Here is a 24,840-nt window from a genome sequence, read left to right as displayed (position 1 = left end):
ATTGTCCTTCTGATGAGATGTCAAACCAAGGTTCCATCTTCTTGAGTTGGTGATAGATCAGGTGAATGTAAAAGATCCCACTGCACCTATCAAAAAGAATAGGGGAGGTTTTCTGGCACTCTGGTCATATTTCCCCTAACAGTGTAAATATCAACTTGGTATTTCCTGAAAAGAAAACGATGAATGAATAAAAAAAAAACGGAAAGAGGTTTTCCCCATCAACCTTCATTCATTGGTTTAAGAACTCAATGATTCCACTTTTGGAAAAGATGCAGGCACAGCATGTGCATGCCTGAATCAGTGTGCAAAGATACAGACAGAGCATGGTATGCTCGGACTAAGATCAGTGCAGTGTCTATTCTGCATTGTCAAGCTAACTTTTCCCCCTTCACTGGAGAAGGTTTTTACAAGTATGCATTTTTTTAAAAATAACTGATCACTTAAACTTTCACAGAAGTATGAAGATTAAGACATAAGTGGAGACTGGATAGATACTAGCTAGACCTGCCCTTTTTTGCATCATGTTATATGTTGAGGAATTTGCCTTGCATGTGTAACAGTGCATATAGTAAGAAAAGATGTAGGCATTAGAGTAAATCTGCTAGGGCATGCATAAATCAGCAACCTTCTTAGAGACACTAATTGTACCTTATGTCAGTTGCAGATGGTTACAGATGTAATCCTGGGAATGTGGATTCTGAGTCACAGAGAGGATGGAGAACACTTAATAAAGCCAGTGACTATTCACAGAGAACCCACTGTACCCAAGTATCAAAAGGAAATGAGCCCAAAGGAATGGGAATCATTAGGCAAGACTTATAGTGGTAACAAAAAAAAGCCTGATCAGTTGTAAGTGCTTTTTGCACTGGGAAAGACCAGATGGCTTATATTTGCATTTGGTAAAATGATGGCTTACATAATGACACAGTGTCCTATGTAGTTTAGGAGTGCAGGCAGCCTTCCCTATCATAAACAAAATGGTTTTGTGCAGGGGATGTCTGACTATCCAGCCTATTATAATCATGTAACCGTGTTACAGCTAACATGCACTACATGCACCATATGTACCCATTGAGTGTAGTATTTTTGGATTATAATAAGTCCTTGACTTTTTACCTCACTGTGTAGTGATATATAAATTGGAGAGTAGTAATGTGTGATGTACCTTTCTAAGTGACAGCTGATAACTGATATGGCAAAAGTTTCAATTCCAGGTGCAGTCCTGATTACCATTGTAATGGCTAAAAAATGCTGGCATTGCAGAGGATGAGTAATCTGAGGTGCAGTGCTCACAGACAAGGCAGTTGGCTCCCAGAAATACCTAGAATGACTGTCTAAGCAGGAAGGCAAGTAGCCGCTCAGTTTTTAAAGCAAATAAATGAAAGATGATGCCTTTTGTATATGATAATCCACGAATAGTGTATTTATTAGTTGTGCTGCCAATGAGGAGTAGAATGCACTGCAGGATTATGACATTGCAGTCCATCCTGCATAAGTCACTCTCCCATGACAGAAGTGTGGATACAAGTCACTAGGATGTCGGTGTGTATGACTATCATACAGACTCAGAGGACTTCATAGAATGACCCCTTTAAAAGATAATGTTAAAGTTTCACCTAGAAAACCACTTACTTTTCTGCAAAACCTGTTTTAAGGTGAATTGTGGACAATTTGTAAGTCTATATTTTTTACATGCAAAACGTGTCTTCTGATTTTTATTACTTGTATAATTTGTAATGTGGTGCTTTTCACCCCAGGCCTCTGCAGAAAAAGGGTGCAAGCTCAGCTGGACTAACCCAGTCAACAAATGTCAAATAAATAAATAGAAGAGAGACTGGAATATTGTACAGCATGAAAAACATAAGCTATGGGTAGCAGTTACTGTAGCATTATGTGCTCATTGTTGGAACATGGGAACAGAGGGATATAATTTGGTCTTCGAGAGTCGTGGGGATGGGGGAGTCACTTGGGTTGGCTAGAAAGAAAAGGACGTTTAGAGGAGGAAGAAGGAATGGAGTTGAACAGAGTTAGATTTAAATACATCACTGGAAACAATTATTACAGTCTAAATGTAAAACAAAAGGGGAAAACCTCAGTCAAGAAAAAAAAAACATGTAATCCACTCAGACCAAGGAACGCCAAACCACTCCACAGGGGCAGCAGATACAATAAAGTTCACAGGTCTTCAAATTATTACAATCTTGTAGGAAGGATAGGGGCACTGATTTCATAACAGAAGGAATAGTATAGCACTGAATGGTAAAAGGATTCAAGGAGTCATGCAGAGGGTTAACCACAGCTATGTAGGCAGTAGTTATAGTCTTTGGAAAGACTTGAATGAAAACTAATCATCTTCTACTGACAGCTTTATATGAGGCATCATTTTAGCCAGCTTAAACCCTGGACCAGTAAAATCTGTTAAGATTCCACAGTCAGTGTCCTGGAGTAAAGAATTGTGTTTACAATGAATATGACATAAATAGTGAATTCTATTTATAACCTATACTCAGTCCAGATGCTACAATTAATTTCCCAGTGTAAAGAACTGTGTTTTTATGGTCTGGGTCACTTAGAATAGTGAATCCTGTTTATTACCTACACCCGGTACTTTAGGATGGTGGAATATGTTTTGTGGATTAAATATCCTAGGAAATGTCTTTATAATTTATTCTGACTGTCCTAGAATGGGAAACCTGTTAAGTGCCTAACAAGAGAAGCTGTTTCATAATCTATGTACCATCTCAATTTATCTTTTTTTTTCCAGAAAAGTACAAGGCTGTCTTATACAGTGCAACAGTAAAAAGGAAAATATTTGTGTATGTTTATATTAGTCCAAGAATATTTGTTTTTCCATGGTGCAGGAAACTGATATATATCGTCTTCTAGCTGAGACATGTGTACTGTAGAAATGACAAGCATTAGACCATTACACCTGGCTAACTTGTATTCCATTTCATTTGTGTCTGAACTGGAAAAAATATATGCACACTGAAGATGTAATTAAAAGTGAAGATATTATTTTCCACTGTCAGTACCTTAATTCCCTTTAAGGCCTCTGATAGCTACTGAATTAATAAGATACTAGACAACTTTAATAGATATTACCTTGGCTGTAGTAAATTATTTAACTGGAACTGAAATAAGTCCTTGGGATGACATGATTGATAGACTTTGATGCTTTGCCAGAGATGGCCTGCATCTGTCATCCCTAGGTTTCCGGATAAAGGCTAAGGCTCTTGCCACCCCTGTAGTGCCTTTTTTAGGCGGTGTTCCAAAGACCAAATTACCACCGTAACAACTAAAAATAAATGCAATCTGAGGGTCATGCTGCTCAGCGCTAGAAGTCTAAATCTCAAGATGCACTCACTCAAAGCACTCCTCAAAATGGAGAACATCGACATTTGTGTTGTAACGGAGACCTGGTTTAAAGCAGCAGAAAGTACCCCTGCACTACCAGGCTATAACTCATTCCACACCTTTTGGCCCCAGAAAACGGACCGAGCTCCAAAGGCGGTGGTGTCTCCATATTCATAAAGGATATCCACACTTCCAGACTAGTAGCCCAGCATAATGCATTGGAGATACTTCAGGTACAACTAACAGTGGGTAAGACGGCGATTCAGGTGGTAGCCTGCTATAGGTCCCCAACCATCTCCCAAGACTCTCATTCCACATTCCTAAGAACCGTGGAAACTATTAGGGGTCCAACCCAACACTCTCATACTGGGTGACTTCAACTACCCCTCTATCAACTGGAAAAACTACTCATGCACCAATACACTTGCCCAACGTTTCCTAGAATTCATTAATTCCAATGCACTGGACCAGCTCATTCTTACCCCTACTAGAGGAAGTAACATCCTTGACCTGGTTATTACTAACATGGACAACCATTGCTCAACACCAACAGGAAATTCCTCCCTGGTTGGATCAGACCACAAACTTATTACTGTGGAAACCCACATCTCACCTACACCACCAGCAAAGGTAACCACCATGAAAAACTTTTCCAAAGCTGACTTTGCCTCCTAAAAACAGAGGTGGCTAACTTCACACCACCCATGCAAATGGAAAATAGGTGCATGACTGCCGAATCATACACCAACGCACTGTACGAACACGTACATAAATGCATGGAACTAGCCATACCCAACAGAACCAAGATGCTCTCCTCCAAAAAAGGAAGCCAATCTGGTGGTCTCCAGCCATTAACAAACTCTACAACAGAAGGCAGACACTTTTGCAATAAAAGGTGAAGTCCCAAGACTGGAAAAACTCCCTTATTGGCCTCAACAAAAAGTTGAGATCCCTCATCAAAACCTCTAAAGCTAGCTATGAAGGCAGAATTGCAGCAGACACTAAAAACAACCACAAAGCCTTCTACACTTATATCAAGAATCTCCACAGCAATACCCAGATTTGCTCTGAGTTACTGCACAATGGTACCTCCTATACTGAGCCAACAGATATTGCCAACATACTGGCCAACAGATTCAGTGCTAACTTTACCCCCCCCCAAAGGACCAATCATAATACCAGAAGAATGCCAGGCACCCAGCATTGCTGCAGTACAGGTTAAAGCTGCATTGTCCAAGGCCAAGAATACAGCTTCAATGGGACCTGACAATATCCCTGGCTGTGTTCTACATGAACTACAAAGTGAACTGGCACCACACCTATGTGCCCTGTTCAGTCACAGTCCTACCTCAGGCTTTGCCCCTACAGAATGGTGCACTGCTACAGTCATCCCTCTCAATAAAGGAGGAGCAACTACAGACCCTGGAAATTATCAGCCCATTAGCCTGACGAGTCTGATATGTAAAGCTATGGAGCACATAATCATAGACCGAATTAACAAGGATATAGGGAATCTCCAAACTCTGGATACCATGCAATTTGGTTTTATGAAGGGTAGATCATGCCTGTTCAACCTGGTTGACTTCTTTGAGTCAGTCACCAGAACTGTGGATGAGGGCAAGACAGTTCATACAGCCTACCTCAATCTGGCGAAGGCCTTTGATGCCATTCCCCACTCAGGAATTATTGATAGACTCACCAAACTAGGCATCAACCCCTATATCACTAGGTGGGTTGAAAATTGGCTCACAGATAGAACCCACAGTGTGAAAGTAGCAGACTCCAAGTCAGACTGCCAACCAGTCACAAGTGGAGTCTCACAGGGATCGGTCCTGGGTCTTTTCCTGTTTGGCATCTACTTTTCGGAAGTCCAGACCAACAAGGAGGGACTCTGGATGACCAAGTTCACTGATGATTGCAAGCTGGGAGCCATTATCAACTCCCCAAGTGATGTAGACATCCCACAGAAAGGCCTCACTGAGACCAATGACTGTTGTCGAAACCATGGCCTTAAGCTTAATGCCAAAAAATGCGTTGTCATTCCCTTTGGGAAAAACTCAGTTCCCACTACTTACCACATTGATGGTAGCCCACTGAACACTGAAGGTGTTATAAGAGATCTGGGGACACATGTTGACAGCAACCTCTCCTTCGACCACCACATTGCCACTGTGGTCAGAAGGTCCTTCTATGTGGCACATCTCATTACCAAAGGTTTTGCGTCCAGGAAGAAAGAGGTCATCATCTCTCTCTACTCTTCTGTCATTAGACCAATCATCGAGTATAATGCCCCATTTTTCATGTATCTCATTAAACACCTGCCACAACTGGAAAGGCCACAAAAGTATGCCCTACATGGACATTCTTAAAAATCTCCAGGTTTTCTCTGTCTCATATCGTCTATTAAGAGGCGATCTCTGTTTGACTTACAAAGCCATGTCTGACCCAGCCCTGTTAGAAATGTTACACCTAAAGTAATCCCAATCCCTCCGCACCACAGGCTCCAGGAACCTTAACCTCATTACCACAATAAACAGAACATGCTGGAGGGACAGGTTCATAACCCAGAGACTGCCCATACTATGAAATAGACTTCCCATATATGTCAAGAAGAGCACCTCACTGGCCCTTTTCAAGAGAAATCTTGATGAGTGGATGGGAAATAGAAATTTCACCCTGGGGATCACTCCAGTGGCTCTACTTGATGGAGACACCAGGAACTAACAGCGGCATAATGCCAGGGCACTTCTAAGGGCTAGGCTTGTAAAGGCTCCAGGGCCGTTGGCCTAGTACACATCTAGGAACCTATGAAGTGACGATCTGAATTATTTTAAAGGATAAATGGAAGAATTTATGAGAATGTAAAGTAGTATAATGCCTGTAACATTTCAGGGGTTCCCAAGAAGGATGCTGTCTAAATGCATCTCTGACTTCAGACATGTTAATGTTGCTTGCACATAGAGCATGCTACTCTTTGGCAAGTGGTTAGTTTCTGAGGAACCACTTTCAGCATTTAAGCCTTAACATTACTACATATTAAGGTTGCAGAGGTACTAAGGAAACAAATGGCAGGACTGCTAGCAGTAATCAAGGAATGCAAATGTGCAAACATACAAACACAGTGAGAATAGAACTACTGTTCACAGGAAAAGCTAGCCTAACACTGTGCATCCACTTCTGCTGGACACTTCCCTTAAAGGTGTCCCAATGAACTTCAACTCTCACTATGGGTTTCCAGTCTTCTCAGTTTTCAGGCAAGGCATTCCACTGCTTTGCCACTGTTAGGCTTGCCTCTCTCTCCGAGAACAGTTTACAGCCCTTCCACACTATTCTTTCTTTTAAACTCACTGCCTCTTTTCAACCCTTGCACCACCCTGGGCATCTAAATCAAGCCCTTTCATCTACAGCATGTACAAGTGCCACACCTCTACTGTGCATTTTTAGCTACAGCACATACAAGTGCCAGACCTCTACTGTGCATCTGGAGCTACAGCATGTACAAGTGCCACACCTCTACTGTGCATTTTTAGCTACAGCACATACAAGTGTCAGACCTCTACTGTGCGTCTGGAGCTACAGCATGTACAAGTGCCACACCTCTACTGTGCATTTGCAGCTATGCTAGCAGAAGTTCCACACCTCTACTGTGCGTTTGTAGCTACAACATGTACAAGTGCCACACCTCTGCTGTGCGTTTGTAGTTATAGCATGTACAAGTGACACACCACTACTGTGCGTTTGTCGCTACAGCATGTACAAGTGCCACACCTCTACTGTGCATTTGTAGGTACAGCATGTACAAGTGCCACACCTCTACTGTGCATTTGTAGGTACAGCATGTACAAGTGCCACACCTCTACTGTGCATTTGTAGGTACAGCATGTACAAGTGCCACACCTCTACTGTGCATTTGTAGGTACAGCATGTACAAGTGCCACACCTCTACTGTGCATTTGTAGGTACAGCATGTACAAGTGCCACACCTCTACTGTGCATTTGTAGGTACAGCATGTACAAGTGCCACACCTCTACTGTGCATTTGTAGGTACAGCATGTACAAGTGCCACATCTCTACTGTGCATTTGTAGCTATGCTAGCACAAGCAGACAGAAGTTGAGTAATTACAGGAAAATGCTGTTAAGCTGCAGCCTTTCTCATAGTACTGAGTAAAACAGGAATATTTTAATTAAATGTACAATAGGGTTTGTTCAGAATGCTGTTCTTATTATATGTATTTCCCCAACTACTGAAAGCAATATCTTTGTATGCAGTAAGCTTGAATTTTTATGCATGTCTTAAACTGTTCATATATATGTTTAAGTTAAAGACAGTGTTATTTACTGAAAACAATCACTAAATAATAAGTCTCTAAGTGTTAAATTAAGTTTCCTACATGCATGCATTTGTACAGATGCAAGGAGAGTATAGTACACTTGTATAAGTTGAACTTACCATAACTGTAGGTCTTCAAATTATCACTGCTGCAGTAGAATTAGCTATATGGGTTATATCCTGCCAATGATACAACAGCTGAACAACTTCCAAAGCTTCAGAGTACCTTCCACACACCCAAACTGCCAAGCAGCTTGAGCTGAGCTGACTAAACGACAAGTTTGGGTGCAAAGCCCTTCAAAGCTTTTCTGCCAGCAGAGCCCTGAAAGGACAATACTAGTAATAACAAAAAATAAATGTCCACACCCTGGCATAAAAAAAAAAAATACCAAAATGCAAGAGGATAGGAGGGAGGGATGGAGCACCTGCTGCCGTAGTGTTCAGTCGAACATCTGTTGTTATGGTAAGTGCAGCTTGTACAACAGTATTATAATCTTCATATTGATCACTGCTGCAGTAGCCTTTGCTATATGGGTAGATTACAATAGCTACCTGTATTTGGGTGAAGAAAGGGGAAAGGCTCAGGAGTCCCTGGAGAATGGTCCTAGCAAACCATGATGTAGAAATAGAGAAGAAATCAAGCTTATAGTGCTTTGTAAAAGTATGTAGTGAGGACCAAGTAGAGGCTTCTAGAATACTTCTACAATCCAACTCTTTCCAAAAAGCAATAGCTGAAGCCAAGGATATGGTAGAATGGGCCTTGACCCTTCCTGTAATAGATTTGTCATGGTGAGTATAACAAAAGGTAAATAGCCTTAGACAACCATTTGGAAATAGTCTGCTTTGACATAGGTTGTTCCTTCTTCTTACCTTCTCAAGAAATGAACAGTTGATCCAAAGATCTGAAAGATTTAGTTCTATCAAACTAGTACCTGTGGTGTCTGTAAACATCCAAGGTAAGGAGTATCCTTTCTCCTTCATTTTTAAGTTCAAGAAAGAAAATGGGAAGGTGGATAGTTTGGCTTAAAGTAAATTCAGATACTGGGGAGATGAATAGTTTGACTTTAAGTAAATTTAGATGCCACTTTAGGCATAAAAGAAGGATTAATTCTCAAAGAAACCCAGTCCATGTACTGCAGAAAATGAGGTAGGGCTCACTCACCATAAGGACTTGCAACTCAGATACCCTTCTTGAAGAGGTCAGAACAATCAGATAAACCATTTTCCATAATAAGAACCGCAAGTCAGACAGATTAGCTGGTCCAGATGGAGCAAGCATTAGCTTCTCTAACACAAAATTAAGATCCCAAGGAGGAGCCACCAGTTTTCTTGGAGGCGTCTTATGTAAAACTCCTTCAAAAACATTTTGACAGGAGACTGCCTTGAAAGAGGAGGATCCATGGACAGACATGCTAAAATAGCTGATAATGAATCTTGGCAGAGGAATAAGAAAGGCCATAGGATAGTAAGTCACACAAATATTGTAAAACCAGAGAATAACTAGTCCTGACTGGGTGCTGGTTACGTTGTTGGCACCAATTAGAAAACCTTTTCAATTTGCTAATATATGATTTTCTACTAACAGTGTTTCTTGTCTCCCTTAGTACCGTTTGCATGTCCTCAGAAAACAGGTGCCTAAAAGGAATTAAGACCCTATCATCCAGACAGTCAATTGAAGATGATTGATGTTGTGGTGTATCAAACACCCCTGTTCATCTGTGAGTAAATCCATTCTTTGAGGAAGTTTGTGGTAATTTACCCTAGCCATTTTCAAAAGAAGGAAGAACCATGGTTGCCTGGGACAGAAGGGAGTCACCACAATGATCTTGCAGGATTTCTTCTGAATCTTCAAAAGTTCCCCGGATATTAGTGGAAATAGTGGAAAGCCATACAGGAACATTCCTGTTCAAAGAAAAGAAAAGGCATCTGTCTTCCAGGCCTTCTTGCATGGAGTCCTGGAGCAGAATTTTGCTAGTTAATTGTTCAGAGAGGATGCAAAGATGCCTGCTTCAGGAACTCTCCACAGATGGATCAAATTTTGGGAGATCCACTGATCTAGTTTCTATTTGTGAGGGTCTCCCCTGGTCTTGCTCAGCTTGTCTGCCAAACAGTTTTCTCTAATGGAAAGCAGGATACATTTAGAGTGATTATTGTGCGGTGAAGCTGTATCCCAAGCTAAAATGCAAAGGGGGTATGACCTGGTTCCCTCTTGCTTGTTGATGTACCACATGACTGTGGTATTGTCCATAACCCCTTGAAGAGGTCCCGTGTACCAGAGATGGTTCAGGGAATTGAGTGCCTTGATCAGGGTAAGGATCTCCTTCACGTTTATGTACTTGTGTCTGTCCTTGGTATTCCATACCCACTGCACTTTTAGCCCTTCTGAAGCTGCTTCCTGAGCAAAGACTGAAGAGTCTGTGGTGACTGTCTGTTGTCTACATCCAGTGATTTTTGTTCTGACAAACACCAGTACTGGGATTTGAAAAAAAGGGTGTAGATGCCAGGACCACATAGATTTCAGGCAGCACTGTATCTATCTCATGTGGAGCCTTGCCAGGGCTTATCATGAGAATTGTAGTTGCCCTGATACCCCAAATACTGAGGTTTACCTCACAGTGATCAAAGTCTGAGTGGAAAAGCTTAGAAGCAGATCTAAATAAAGATCTATTTTTTCTTGTAGAAAAAAGGCTCTTTGAACTGATGTGTCTAGTTGACATCCCAAGAGCACAATCTTGTGTGAGGAAGTGAAGAAAACGTTTGAATGTTCTCTTGTAATTCAAGCTTATGCAAGAGATCTCGCACCCAAGAGAGAGATTCTTGACATTTTGAAAAAATTCTGCAAAGATAAGCAAATTATCTAAATATGGAAAATGTGGATACCTTGTAGTCTGAAATGAGCCATAACTGGAGCTAGACACTTTGTGAATACAGTTGTTACAATGGATAGTCCAAAGGATAAGACAGAGAACTGATGTGATCCAGACACACAAAACCTTAAGAAACACCTGAAGTCTGGATGAATAGGGATGGGATGATAAATGTATTTTAAGTCTAGTGTTACCAGGAAATTTGAAAGAGGAAAACGAGCAAAAGGTTGTGTGACATCATTTTGAATTTGGACACAATCACAGACAGGTTTAGCAAATAAAAAAAGAAAGAAAGATCCAGAACTACTCTCTAAATATTTTCTTTCTTTGTGACTAGAAATGTCCTTGAATAAAACCCTTTCCCCACCTGGGAAGTAGGAGCTGGCTCTAGTATTCCTTGGGCTAGCAAGTCATGAATAACAGGTGGAAACAAAAGAGACCGATCTGCAGGATGAGGAATGACCACTTGGTAAGGAGGAATTTCCTCCCGCTGCCATCTGTAAGCCTGATGATTGATTTTCAGAACCCAGTTGTCTGAAACAATCTCTTGCCAGAGATTAAAGTGGAGATGCAGCCTTTCTGGAAGAGAAAAGGAGCAGGGTAGAAGGGGGTTGCAAAGTCTCTTGAATAGTCATTCTGACTTATTGGACTTTCTCTGGTTTTGGGAGGTTTGAGATGTTTTGGAACCTCCTTGCCACTTCTTTTTAAACGTTTGTTTACCTGAATTCTGTTGAGACTGTTTATTCTGTTTTTTTTTTTTTTTTACCAAAACTGGATGAGGAGAAAGAAACTAACTTTGAAAATTTGTCAAAGGAGGACAGAAAAATCTTTGAGACTCCCTGGATCAGTATGCCCCTTTCATCACACTTTCTGATTACCTCTGCAGCCCAGAGGCCAAACACTAAATCTCTATCCAAGGGAGAATGCAAAATCTCATTTTTTACATCATCTGGGAGATTCTGTGAATGCAACCAAACAAACCTCCTTAAAATAGTACCAGTGGCCATAACCCAGGAAGAAGTGTTGGCAGAGTCATTCACACACTGCAAAAAAAATAGTAGTGACCTGTGCAGTAGAAGAAACTAAATTATTTAAAGCAGATTTTTCCTCACAAGAAGAAACTGTAACATTCCTCATACTGTCACAACAAACTTTAACATGAGCCTGACAATTTAAAATTCTGAAATTCAAAGTTGCAGAAGTTTACACTTTTTCCCCATAAATATCAGTAATGTCCCCATCCTTATTCGAATGAGTAAGATTGTAATTAACTAAGCACTTAGCAGCAGAGGAGTCAGTAATACTATAGATACTGGGTCAAGTTTTGGAATATTGTAAAAAAAATTCAAAAGACAAAGGAACTTTATAAATCTTATCTGCCTTTATGGGGAAAGCTAACTGCCTGCCAGAAAATTACAGGCAGTAAGGCACACATCCTCTAAAGCAGACAGGAGGATTGGATGTAGGTTCTGGAAAATCCTTCTATAACAACTCATAGTATTTTCTGAGGGACTAAGAAACCTCAGTGTTTTCCTACTGAAAACAGTGGGACGTTATAATAGTCTCAGAGAAAGATACCTGCCCACACACACACACACACACACACACACACACAGGATGAATCAGAAAGTTAGCTCTCCTCTGAGTCTGAGTCAGAAATTAGAGGACAAAACTCTGAATCTGTCCCTTAATTTTTCTGTTCGGGTATAGAATCTTAAATCTCTTCAAGAAAAGAGGCATCCCTCTTTCTTTTGCCAGAAACTACTCTACAAAGAAAGATCAATATTCTGAACCAAACTAGGAGCCAGTCCCAGTAAACTACTTCTACCCAAAGAAATTCGAGGAGGAATAGATACATATTTGGATTTTTATTTCTTTTTAACAGGCAAAATAGGACCAGCCATGTTACTAATGGCAGCTGCTGCTTCGTCGGGGATAGGCACAGCATTTTGACACAACAGAGAAACCTTCCCTGTTCCCTCTCCCAGGACCGACAAGAGTGTCTCTCCCTTGCCCACTGAGAGGACTCCAACAGCCATAGAGGAGGTGGCTAACCTCTGGTCCATAATGGCTGTAGGTGCTGCACCAGAGGGATATAGGTAAAATATGTGTAGTCTGAGCGACAACAAATGGTCACAGCAGAGTCACCAACCTGTGGCTGAAGCAAATTGCTAGCCTGCTGTGGTAGCAAAGTTTGTTTGCTTAACTTTTTTATTTTTGTGGCTGGAAGAAAGACTGACCATGAGACTGACAATCTGTTCCATGGTCAAGCCAAAAAAACGCCTCTGTCCTGAGAAACGCAAGCAACAAATGCCAGTAAATCTACCAGTATACAAAAGTTACTTTTTTAACAAAAAAAAACAGTAAAAATCTGTTTCAAATGCCATGTCAGACCACAATGGAAAAATAAACGTAAATTCTCCACAGAAAATATTTTGTCAGTTAACACTACTTTTAATCTAACAGAAAAAAACAAGTGGTGCATTTAAAAGTATTAAATCACAACACTTCTAGCTTTAAAATAACTTTTCTGAAGAGGAAAGATAATAAAAATCAGTAAAAATAAGAAAATGGAAGGCCTTTTCCCCAAAGGGAACTTCTCTGCCCAACCAAGGAAAGCACAAGCCGACCATCGATCCTCGAAAGTCTCAGAGGAGCATACCTTTTAGGGCAGGAAATCTCCGAAGGGTTTTGCGTCCAAACTTATCTTTTAGTTAGCTCAGCTTGCCAGTTTGGGCTTGTGGAAGGCACCCTGAAACGTTGGAAGCTGACCGGCTGTTATATCTTTGCCAGGATATGACTCATATAGCTAAGGCTACTGCAGCTGTGATCAATATGAAGAACATCTGGCAGTACCTTATTAAAGAGGCCTTGAATTATTAAAAAAATGCAGTTAGAGGCTTTATGCTACTCTGGTGCATTTCTAAGCTAAGTGAATTATATCTTATCAGAAAACTCCCTTTAATTGTATTGTAGAAGAAAACATTTGTGCCAAACATTTGTGAATCCCCTTATTTCTGGTGCAAGCTTGCACTAGACATAAAGATCATAGTGGAGAATCCTGATCCAGTCAAATCCACCTACACATTTGTTTACCAACATTATAGATGCGTTTGGAACATACCTTTAAATATGAGATGAAGGAGATGTTTTGTGATTAAAAATCACCTCCCCAATGTTACAAGTGTTTAAGAGAGTATGCTTATCAGTTGATCAATAAGACCAAATCCCATTCCATACCATAGTTCTGCACCACAGCTGGCCATTAAACAAAACAAACTTTGCGGAGCCTCCCTGATGATAACCTATATAATGACCATATGTGTTCGCCGCCTCATCTCCTACTTTGTGCTGGCATCAATTGCATGTGGAATCACTCTGTCCATTAGTGATTCATCCCACCTGTCAGCCATCCTCAGCTGTGCCTGATGTTCTCAACACCCTCTACACATACTTGTCCTGTCCTCGCTGCCCCTGACTTTCTTTCTGTCATGCTTATGCACCCTCCAGCAATCAGTGCTCTGTGCTTGCCTTAAACACCACCTTGTCAGATGTAATTATCCTTTATTCGCTTCAGCACTCACCTGTCAGCTATCTTTATCATGTGTCCTCCCGCTGTTACTTCTCAGTTGTTATTACTCAGTGTGTTGCCCCAGCCCTTACCTGTTACTTTTCATTATCCTGTGCAGTGCTCCACCCATCATCTATCAGATATTATTATTATTATTAATGTTCTGTCTTGCTGCTCCCCTCAGCTGTCAGACATAATTATATTGTATCTGTCTCCACTCTTATCTATCAGCTGTCATTAACCTCCATGTGCCTCCACTCCCCACATGTCAGCCGTGACTGTTGCCTGCCTGTGGCTGCTCCCCACCTGTCAGTAGTGGGTTCCCTTCAGCTGCTCAGTATCTGTTTGCTCATTCTTTATTTGATTGAATATGATACATTGTTTCTTCAGATTTTGCATGCTGCATGTTGTGGTGATATATGTGGACTTGTAATGAATTTTTGTCTGTAGATTTCATGATCATTGAGTCTCAGAGATGGAGAGACCTTGAAATAAAAAAGTATATGAGCAAGGCAGAGGACTGGGGGGGGGGGAGGGTGGCAAAGCTCCCTTCACATAGATGTAGAGGTAATTGTCCTCTTGTACTGTTTCAGTGCTGTTACTACAAGTAGCTAACTTACCATCCAGTGCATATTTAGAAGATTTGTGCACTGCACACTAGAGGTAGTAGTTAGTAGTTTCAAGCAGTTGCACTCAAATAGTTGTGCCTAAAGTTGTTGAATACCAACAAGACACACAGACCTATCTGCAGTTTCAGCTTGTGCCTAGTTCCCTGTCACATGCTAGCATTCAGTGCAGTGTGTGTGTTTCACCCCGATTTGACGAGAGCTGTCTGCTTATCTCCTGCTCCATTTGCCAAAATCAGTGCCTGTGGCATCCTACCTAAACATGGTATGAGTCACTAGAGCCCTTCTTCACAACCCCAGGTCAGTCTTCATTGCCTCAGACTCAGTAGTATCCCATCAGTGATTGCTTTAGTCTCATAACGTTGTACCTTGAATTTACACGTGTAGCCTCTTACTCTCAGATTATCCCATCAATGACTTGAATACTATGGTCAGCCTGAATCTTCCTCCATCTGCACATTATCACATATAAAAACATCCCAAACCCGCACTACCAAATGCAAGCACAAGCGAGTTACTCTTGGTCAAGCTACACAGCCGCCTGTTGTCTGAAATTCTCTGCTGCAGTGCAAATGAAGTCTATTAAAGAACCACACCTTATGGGTATAGTGTAATGGGACTAATTCGACACACTGTCCTGGACACCTTCCACAGTACCACACTCGTAGCTCTCAGCTGTCCAGATTTGTTTTCAGAATGTCCAGATTTTTGCCTCATATTTTTGGTCTTTTCCTTATAAACATTGTGGTTTTCTGGCAAATCAGTGAGGACTGAATTCACAAAATAAAGACAGCCATTTAAATTTCAGACTTCATATTCTTCAGAAAATGCATGTAACACAAAACCTTTTATTGTAGCAACTTTCTAAGATTATACAAATAATATTTAAAATTTGTCCCTATTTTTGGGCCTTTGTCCCCCCATTAATTTTGGCTTTGTCCAGATTTCTTGTGCTACGAAAATGAGAGGTATGGCTGCACTGCATCCAGCGTCCCCTCTTGACCCATGCCTCATTGTCTTCTGACAGTGTTGTCTCATATGGCTGCACTGTGCCATAGGTGAAACTTCGAGTCAGGTGTTGTCAGGTGTTTTATAATTGTGAAGCAGTTATTGTACTTAATGGTAAAACTCCATACTCATTGATTGAACTCATTATATTCATTAATTGAAGTAAAGGGATGTTTTTATTGTCAATATTTTACATCTTTTTTCCTTTTAACTTGTAAGATTCAAAGATTGCTGTTTTTGTTTTGCAGCCTTGTTTCTGCAATTACAGATTCGCCGACTTCCGAGTCAAAAACATCTGAATCTTTGTTACCCTCAGACAGTGATACGGAAAAAATGGAAAGGAATAGCAAAAAGGTCTGTTTTAATGTGACGGGAGAAGAACAGGAAGATTCAGGTCATGACACAATAAGCAACAGAGACTCGTACAGGTAATGAAGCTTTCTCAGTTTTCATTTACTTTACTTGTGAAAGGTTTAATGTTCAGCTTTCCTCAAAAGTTAACTCATAATTTGCTAAATACAATTAAATGGTTAGAAAGATTTTGCCGACTGAAGAAATATGTTTCAGGCTACGTGATTCTGTTATGCTGTAGTGTAATAAAATGTATTGATCTGTATTTTGTTAAGTGGAAGTCGTTTGCTAGGTTAATATAGTATGAAAAGGTGATACACATATGGAAGCTATGCTAAATTTGCCTTTCAGTGACTCTTTTAAACGTTTGTAGCTCAAAACAGTAAGAAAACAAAAAGGAAACAGAATACACTGTCATCAAAAGATGTGTGTGTGTGTGTGTGTGTGTGTGTGTGTGTGTGTGTGTGTGTGTGTGTGTGTGTGTGTGTGTGTGTGTGTGTGAAGTTATGCAATAGCAGAGTTAATGGAGGAGCACAGTTTCCTTACCAAAACATTGACAGTAATTGGGGTAGTGTGCAAGCCATAAGCTGTAATGAATCCTGACAAATATCTTTATTATACGTACCAATACACTGTCAGAGAACAAGTGAATACATAAAACAATGTACATACAAGAATGTTATGACATTTTACCTTTTACAAGCATGCTACTGAATGGTGGCACACAAGTTATTTAGCAAATCACATTTTTTACACCTGAATATGGCTGCAATCAGAGCATTTTAATTAAGGCAATTCAATCAAATACTACCTACAATTCAAGCATCAGTTTTGAGGAAATATACAGCAACCTTCATCTCACTTGTCTGTATTATTCTGTCCAAATATATGGCAACTTTGAATGTTGTATTGAATTTAGAAAATCGTAATCAAATGAGGCAGTCAAGATGGTAGTCACAAAATAGCATATCTACATCAAGGCATGAATCACAGTGCCCACTTTGGCTAGTTTTGTAATGATTCCCACACACAGTGATGTCTGTTTTCACAGCATCTAAATTACTGCATCTGTTTTATTCAGTAAAATGGTTATGTAGCCAATAAAACATTGGTCAGGACTACTGAATAATGTTAGTGATTCCCTGACTGCATCAGCTTACCCTTTTCATTAGTTGAGGTCACTGAAGTTTGGGCTTGCCCCAGGTTGCCTTGTCATCTTATATGACTGAAGAATGGTCAGGTGTGAAGGGTTGAAGACCTAGTATAGTGGTGTAAACAGACAACTGCCAGAGAAAAAGAAGCTCATTTTAGAAAATTCCATTGATCGCATTTTTATGCATTTCTCTCCCTTGGGCTTCAGGCTTCTGGCAAAGGCTCTTGCCTCCCCCATAGTGCCTTTTTAGGCAATGCCATGAGGTCAAAACTACCAACATGAAAATGTCATCAAATGCAAATTAAAGGTAATGATGCTAAGTACTAAGTGTCTAAACATGAAACTGCACCCCTATTCAAATCATAGCTAGCTACAGGCCCCCAACTTTAACCCAAGATGCCCACTCCATCTATCTGGACCTCTTTGAATCTATCAAGATTCAACCCTGTACCCTGATCCTGCGTGACTTTAACTATACAACCATAGACTGGAAGAACTACTCATGCCAAAATACAAATACCCAGAGATTCCTTGATTTTGTTAATGCAAATGTCTTGGACCAGCTGATTGACACCCCCACAAGAGGTGATAATATCTTGGACTTTGTATTAACCAACATGAGTAACCACCGCAGCATCCCTACAATGTCATCCTCCCTGGTAATATCCGACCACAAAGCAGTCACTTTCGAAGTCACCATCTCCCCTGACCCCACCCCACCCTTGCTAGCGTTAAATATAGAAACTTCTCTAAAGCTGATTACAACCTCTGAAGGAATATATAAACAGCTTCACTGCCCCCACAAATGTCCAATCCTACACCAAAGTACTATACAATCATTTATATAGCTGCATAGAATTAGGAATACCCGACAGGACAAAATCCTCCTCCTCAAGGAAGAGTAAACCTGTCTGGTAGACATCTGCAATAAATAAACTCTATAATAAAAGGAAAAAATTGCTCTCCAGGACCAAGAAGGAGGAGGTGCCTAATTGGAAGCAATCTGTCCTTAGCCTGAACAAGCAAATAAGAGCACTTGAGAAATCCTCCAAAGCAAACTTCGAGTCCAAACTAACCACATCTACTAAAGACAATCATAAGGCCTTCTTCACATATGTCCGCAGTCACACTCAGATCTGCTCAGAGCTGGTGGTCAGGGACACCACATACACAAACACCGTAGATATAGCCAACCTGCTGGCAGACAAGTTCAACAAAAACTTCCCCCCCTTTCCCCCCATCAATAAAACAGGACATCCCCAGCACCTGCAGCCCCCCTTATCTCTAGGGAGCAAGTCATCATTGCCCTCTCAAAGGCAAATAATACAGTCTCCATGGGACCCGATAACATCCCAGGCTGCAACATGCATGAACTCAGGCAGGAACTTCCAGCGGGTCTGTATTATATATATTCGAAGCTTCAAAATTTCAAACCTCATATGTTCAACAACATATGAGAGAAACTTGAATCTTTGAATATATAATAAAAACGTAAAAAAAAAAAAAAAACACTTACCTTAATGCTCTGAACAGGGGGGCAAGTCCCCCTGCATCCCCCACACCCCACTTAAATATACCAACTCCGAGACCGCACTTCAGTGCAGAAAAGGGAAATTTTCCCATTCTGTGCATACGGAGCTGTTGCCTTTCACCTCTGAACTTTTCAAAGTTCGATCATATGGTGTCGACCATATGACATTCGAACTTTGAAACGTTCAATAATTTAATAGGGACCCCTTCCAGCACCATTAGGCATCTTATTCAACCAAAGCCTGAGTACCAGCTTCATCCCTGTCAAGTGGAGTGCAGCCACTGTCATCCCTTTGCACAAAGGTGGAGCATCCACCGATCCAAGAAATTATACACCCATCAACCTAGCTAGCCTGATCTGCAAGGCTGTGGAATGGATTATCATGGACCTCATTAACAATGACATTGGCAATCTCCAAGCACTCAATCGTACACAGTTTTGTTTTGTCAAACCTAGGTCATGCCTGTTAAATTTGATCGCTTTCTTTGAGACAGTTACCAAAGTCATGGACGAGGGGAAGATGGTGCACACCACCTAACTTGACCTGGCCAAAGCCTTCAGTACCATTTCCCACTTGGGTATAATAGATAAAATCTCTTAACTAGGCATCAATCAGTATGTTACCAGATAGGTAGCAAACTGGCTCACTGATAGAACCCACCTAGTCATAATAAGAGAAGCCACCTCAAGCAGTAGACCAGTAATGAGCGATGTACCCCAGGGACTGATCTTGGGGCCTCTGTTGTTTGGAATATACTTATCTGAGGTGCAGGTCAAAATCAGTGAGCTATGGCTGACCAAGTTTGCAGATGACTGCAAGCTGGGCACTGTTATCAGTTCCCCTAGTGATGTGGACATCCTCCAAGAGGGTCTCACCGAAACAAATGACTGGTGCCAGAAACATGGCCTCAAACTGAATGCCAAAAAATGCATCATCATCCCCTTTGGGGATAGTGACATCCCCAAAAATTATCACATTAATAACACAGTTCTAAACATGCAATCAGTCATGAGGGACTCGGGCACCCAGGTTGATAGCAAACTGACTTTTGACCACCTATATTGCCTCCATTGTACAGAAAGCTTTTTACATGGCCCACCTTATTAGGAAGGGTATCTCATCCAAGGACAATGAGGTCATAACATCCCTGTATTCTTCCCTTATAAGCATATACAGCAGCTGGAGAGACCACAGAGGTTCTTCACCAGGAGAATCCAGGGTCTCAAACATCTACCCTACACAGATAGGCTAAAAACCCTGTCCCTCTAATCAGTCTCATAGAGACTCCTCAGAGGTGACCTCTGTCTAGCATACAAAGCAATCTCAGACCCCGCTTGATGGAACTGCTGCATATCCGCAAGTCAAGCTTCACTTGAGTAACCCACATGCATGACTTCAACCTGGTCTGTGACATCAATAGGACTTCTTGACAGGACAGATTTGTGTCCCAGAGACTTCCCTTCTGTGGAATAGACTCCCTGTCTATGTCAAGCAAGATAACTGGATGGGGGACAAGAAAATACACCCATGGGATTCCACCTGTTTCCCTGCTGGACAGGGGCATTGGGTGCTGGCTTGTCGGAACATGGGCTAAACTTTTGACTAGGTTTTTAAGGGCCTCAGGGTCAGTAGCCTAGTAACTTCCTATGATCCTTTGATCATATGGTGTATACAGTTCTTGACAGAACCATTTTCACTGGTCTGATATAATTTTCATATATTAACTGTGAGGTTTGAATTGCTGAAGATTTTTTCATATGATATGTGAAATGATATTTTGGGTGATATTCATAGTCATTACGTGAATACATTAAGCTTGTCTGTGCTGTTCGCTAATGAATGTAGCAAAGCCGCAGTTCATAGCTATCACTTGTACTAATGCACGCTGGTTGCAAATAAGCCTAATCAAATGAAGTCATAATGAGATTTAAATGAGGAATAATTAAACACAGTATGCTAATGAAGACTTCCCTTGCCTATTTGTGAAACAGTGAAAATTTCCTGTTTATCTATGCCAACCGAGCATACGTTATATAAGGACGAGTCTCGCCTAATCCATCTACTATGCAATCCACAAAGATGCCATCACTTGCTTCTAGCTTTGCTATTTCCTAGTGTGAGCTGCTTGTCTTGGCTGAGGCAAAACGACTTGCACCCAGCAGTGCTTTGCAATACCAAAAATCTAAATTAACAAACTCTCTAACTGAATTCAAACAACTCCGCAACTCAGTGAAGAAACTAGTAACTAAAGACCGTAAGACATATTACTCCAAACTCCAATCAGAACATAATTCTAACCTCAAAAAGTTTTGGAACTGCATTTCCTCCCTTCTAAACCCTGGTAGAAAAGACAATCCATGCCCAAAACCAAACTCCCCAGACCATGAAACTGCATGTAATTTCAACACCTTTTTTTGTTGACTACATAGCCAAACTAACTGCAAAGTTTCCCATCTTCCCTCCCTCTCATAGTCCCCCATCCACTGAGTTTTCCTCTAACACTCTACCTTAAGCCTATCCCCACCAGCAGCATAAAAAACTCCTCCTTAAACTAAAGCCTTGCTCCTGATAATCTGCCTCTATCCTTCCTTAAGATAGCTGCAGACAGCATTGCCCTTCCCATTTCAATTCTTATCAACAGGTCCATCCAAGAAGCCTATGTCCCCTCGCTCTGGAAGAAAACTTTTGTCACCCCTCTCCACAAAGATTGCAATAACACAGACTCTGCTAACATCTGTCCTGTAGCTATTCCCTCACCTCTCTCTAAAATCCTCGAAAAATGCATTCATCACCAACTCTTGCCACCTAACACCCAATCATCTTCTTACCCTAATACAACATGGTTTCAGGCCTGGCCACAGCACTACCACTGCTCTTCTGTCCTTCCTTGACACCATTTATCATGCTCCCAACTCTGGGAAAATCATATCCACCCTTTACTTAGATCTCTTCAAAGCCTTTGACACTGTCTCACATCCTCTACTCTTATCTCAACTTTCCTCCCTCATTTTCTCTCCTTCCTCCATTGCCTGGATTTATAAGCTATCCCTCCAATAGACAACAAGCTATTAAATGGAAAATTTCCACTTCATCCTTTCTCACAATCCCTCTGGTGTCCCCAAGGCTCTATTCTCGCCCCTTACTTTTCAATATTTTCATTAATAACTTTCATAGATCCATAGCTAATGCTACACTGATCCAGTATGCTGATGATTCCACAATCATCTGTACAGCAAACTCTCCCTCTGAACTCCTTCAAAAATCCCAGACAGCCTTCTCCAATACCGAAACTTGGATGCTAAACAACCGTCTCACTCTCAGTGCTAACAAAACAAAAATCATGATATTCTCTCCTTCGAGAAATTTCACCCTAGACAAAAGCTCCTTTAAAATAAAAAGCCACAATAACCCTCTAATCAGAATTGTACCTCACACCAAACTACATGGAGTCACCATTCATGAACATTTAAAATTCGATATTCACATCCAAAATAATATAAAAAAGCCACCAAAAACTAGGTCTGCCATATAGACAAACCCGCTGTCTAACCGTTTATACCAGACGTACTCTAGCCTCCTCTTACCTGCTTCCCTCTCTTATGTATGGTGCGCCTCTACTTACTCCTCTCCAACTTAGCCTAAAAAAACAAACTGGAAGCCTGCTATAACAAAGTCTGTAAATGTGCTACAGGGCCCAAATACTTCACCCATCACTGCCATTCCCTCCACTCCCTAAACAGGCTTGAGCTTCCTAATTACCTGAAATTCATACAACTCACAACTGCTCACAAACTCATATTCCAACCCTCCATCTGTCCCTCTCTTTCATCTATCTTAACCTCTTACCTCCCCAGCCGTACTCTTAGATCTGAAAACCAAAACCTCCTTAAACTCTATAAATCCCTTTGCCCTCCTGGCCAATTACTTATGAAACACTCCTTAGCTAAACTATGGAATTCTCTTCACCCTCCCTTTGCTGTACTCACAACCACTCTAATTTCAAATCTCTCCTCCATTCTTATCTTAGCTCAAACTGGGACTGTTCCTGCTCCCTTCCCACCTAAAATTACACTGTCATCGCTTTCAAACCTCCCTTCACTAACATTAGAACAAACACTAAACTTGTTAAACACTATATGACTTGTACTTTTAATTATTTTATCTGTATTACGTTTGACTTTCTTTATTTTAACATCTGTGCTCTTTAGACGTAAACTCCCTGATTTCGTATTTGTATTTTAAATTGTATGTTTATGCTTTTGTATACTGTATATTCCATACTTTACTTATATTATATTCTGTTAACTGCTTTTGGAGCTTTTCTCCCAGGGCCTGCACTGAAAATGTGCTCTGCTTGGCCCAGTGGACTTTCCTGGTCATCAAACTGGAAATAAATAAATAATACATAAATAATTTGGGATTCATAGTGAAATATTCCCATTTATCCATGCCAGCCGAGCATATGTTATATAAAGATGAGGCTGGCTTATTCCATCTACTTTGCAATCCGCAAAGATGCCATCACATGCTGCTAGCTTTGCTATTTCCTAATGTGAGGTGCTTGTCTTGGCTGAGGCAAATCAACTTGCACTCAGCAGTGCTCACAGGCCAAGAAGGTGGAGATATAAACAGAGAATAATCCAGTATAATTTTGATAATCAGGAGATGCTCATTATATTGATCACTGCTGCAGTAGCCGTAGCTGTATGGGTTATAACTTGCCAAGGATATAAATGCCAGCCAGCTTTCAAAGCTTCAGGGTAACTTCCACACATCCAGACTGTCAGGCAGTTTGAACTGAGCTGACTAAAAGACAAGTTCGGGTGCAAAGCTTCACTGTCACTGTAGAATAAACTGATGTGAGGCTTTCAAGATTCAACAGTGAACCTGTGCTTTTCCTTTGCTGGGCAGATATGTCCCCTTTGGGAAATAAAATTCCATTTTCTTGTTTATGTTGCTGTTCTATCACTTTCTTCTTCAGGAAAGTTATTTTAAAGCTAGGATTGTTGTGTTTTAATAGAAGGTAACATAATTTTAAACGGAACACTTGTTTTTCCAGTCAGTTTAACAGTGGTTTAAAGTAACTGAAAATATTTTTCTGTGGAGAAATTGTGTTTATTTCACTTTTGTGGGGGTGGCATGTTTTTTTAAAGAATGTTTTACTGTGTTTTTCTGACAAAAAAGTAACTTTTGCAGACTGGTAGTGTTTACTAGCATTTGCTGCTTGTCTTCCTTAGGAAAGTGGCACCATTATTGGCTTGACCATGGAACAGAGTACCGGTCCCATGTTTGGTCCTTCTTCCAGCCATAAAAATGAAAAAATTCAGCAAACATCTTTTGCTACCACAGTAGGCTAGCAATTTGCCTCAGCTGCAGGTGGTTGTCTCTGCTGTGGCCATTTGTTGTATCTCAGACCACTCGTTTACCTTGGATCCCTCTGGTCGAGCACTTACAGACACTATGAGGTGAGTTTAGCCATGTCCTCTTTGGCTGTTGGAGTCTCCTCAGTGGGCAAGGGAGAGCCACTCTTATCAGTCCGGGGATAAGGAACAGGGAAGGTCCATGCTTAATCAGAATACTATGCCCATCTGTGGGGAGGCTGCTGTTGCCATTAGTAACATGGTTGGCTCATTTTCTTCCTGTAAAAAAGAAACAGAAAACCAAGCATGTATCTTCTTCGCCTCAAATTTCTTTGGATAGGAGTAGGTTACTGGATCTAGCTCAGGGACTAAGTCAGGCTATTTTATTTATTTGTTTGTTTGTCATTTAACTGGGTTAGTCCAACTAAGCCAAAGGCCCATTTTCACTGGAGACTTGAGGAGAAAAGCTCCAAAATATTTGAAAAATTGCATAAATTCAAGACTGTACAAATTAAAAGATTACATAAATTCAAGACTGTACAAATTAACAATTAATAGTTACATAGAAAGTTTGTACTAGATAAAATGGCAACAGTATGAGTGAAAGAAGGGCACTGGAAGTACTGTGATTTGGCCTAAAGCCATGTTGAGCGGGGGTCAGAAGGTCTTCCTGAATTAGGTAT

General features: G+C 40.9%; 1 protein-coding gene across 1 annotated transcript in view; it reads left to right on the top strand.

Moving 5' to 3' along the window:
• PREX2 (phosphatidylinositol-3,4,5-trisphosphate dependent Rac exchange factor 2) overlaps positions 1 to 24,840 on the top strand; it is a 1,787,099-nt gene that overhangs the window by 1,127,930 nt on the left and 634,329 nt on the right. Inside the window, exon 27 of the mRNA XM_044066265.1 lies at positions 16,010 to 16,189. Within this exon, the coding sequence (XP_043922200.1) occupies positions 16,010 to 16,189 (180 nt within the window). The remainder of the gene's footprint in view (positions 1 to 16,009; positions 16,190 to 24,840) is intronic.

The sequence above is a fragment of the Protopterus annectens genome, chromosome 3.part1 (genome assembly GCF_019279795.1).
Source record: "Protopterus annectens isolate FY-2018-M chromosome 3.part1, PAN1.0, whole genome shotgun sequence".
Lineage (NCBI taxonomy): Eukaryota > Metazoa > Chordata > Ceratodontiformes > Protopteridae > Protopterus > Protopterus annectens.
This window is presented reverse-complemented; position numbering and strand designations above follow the sequence as displayed.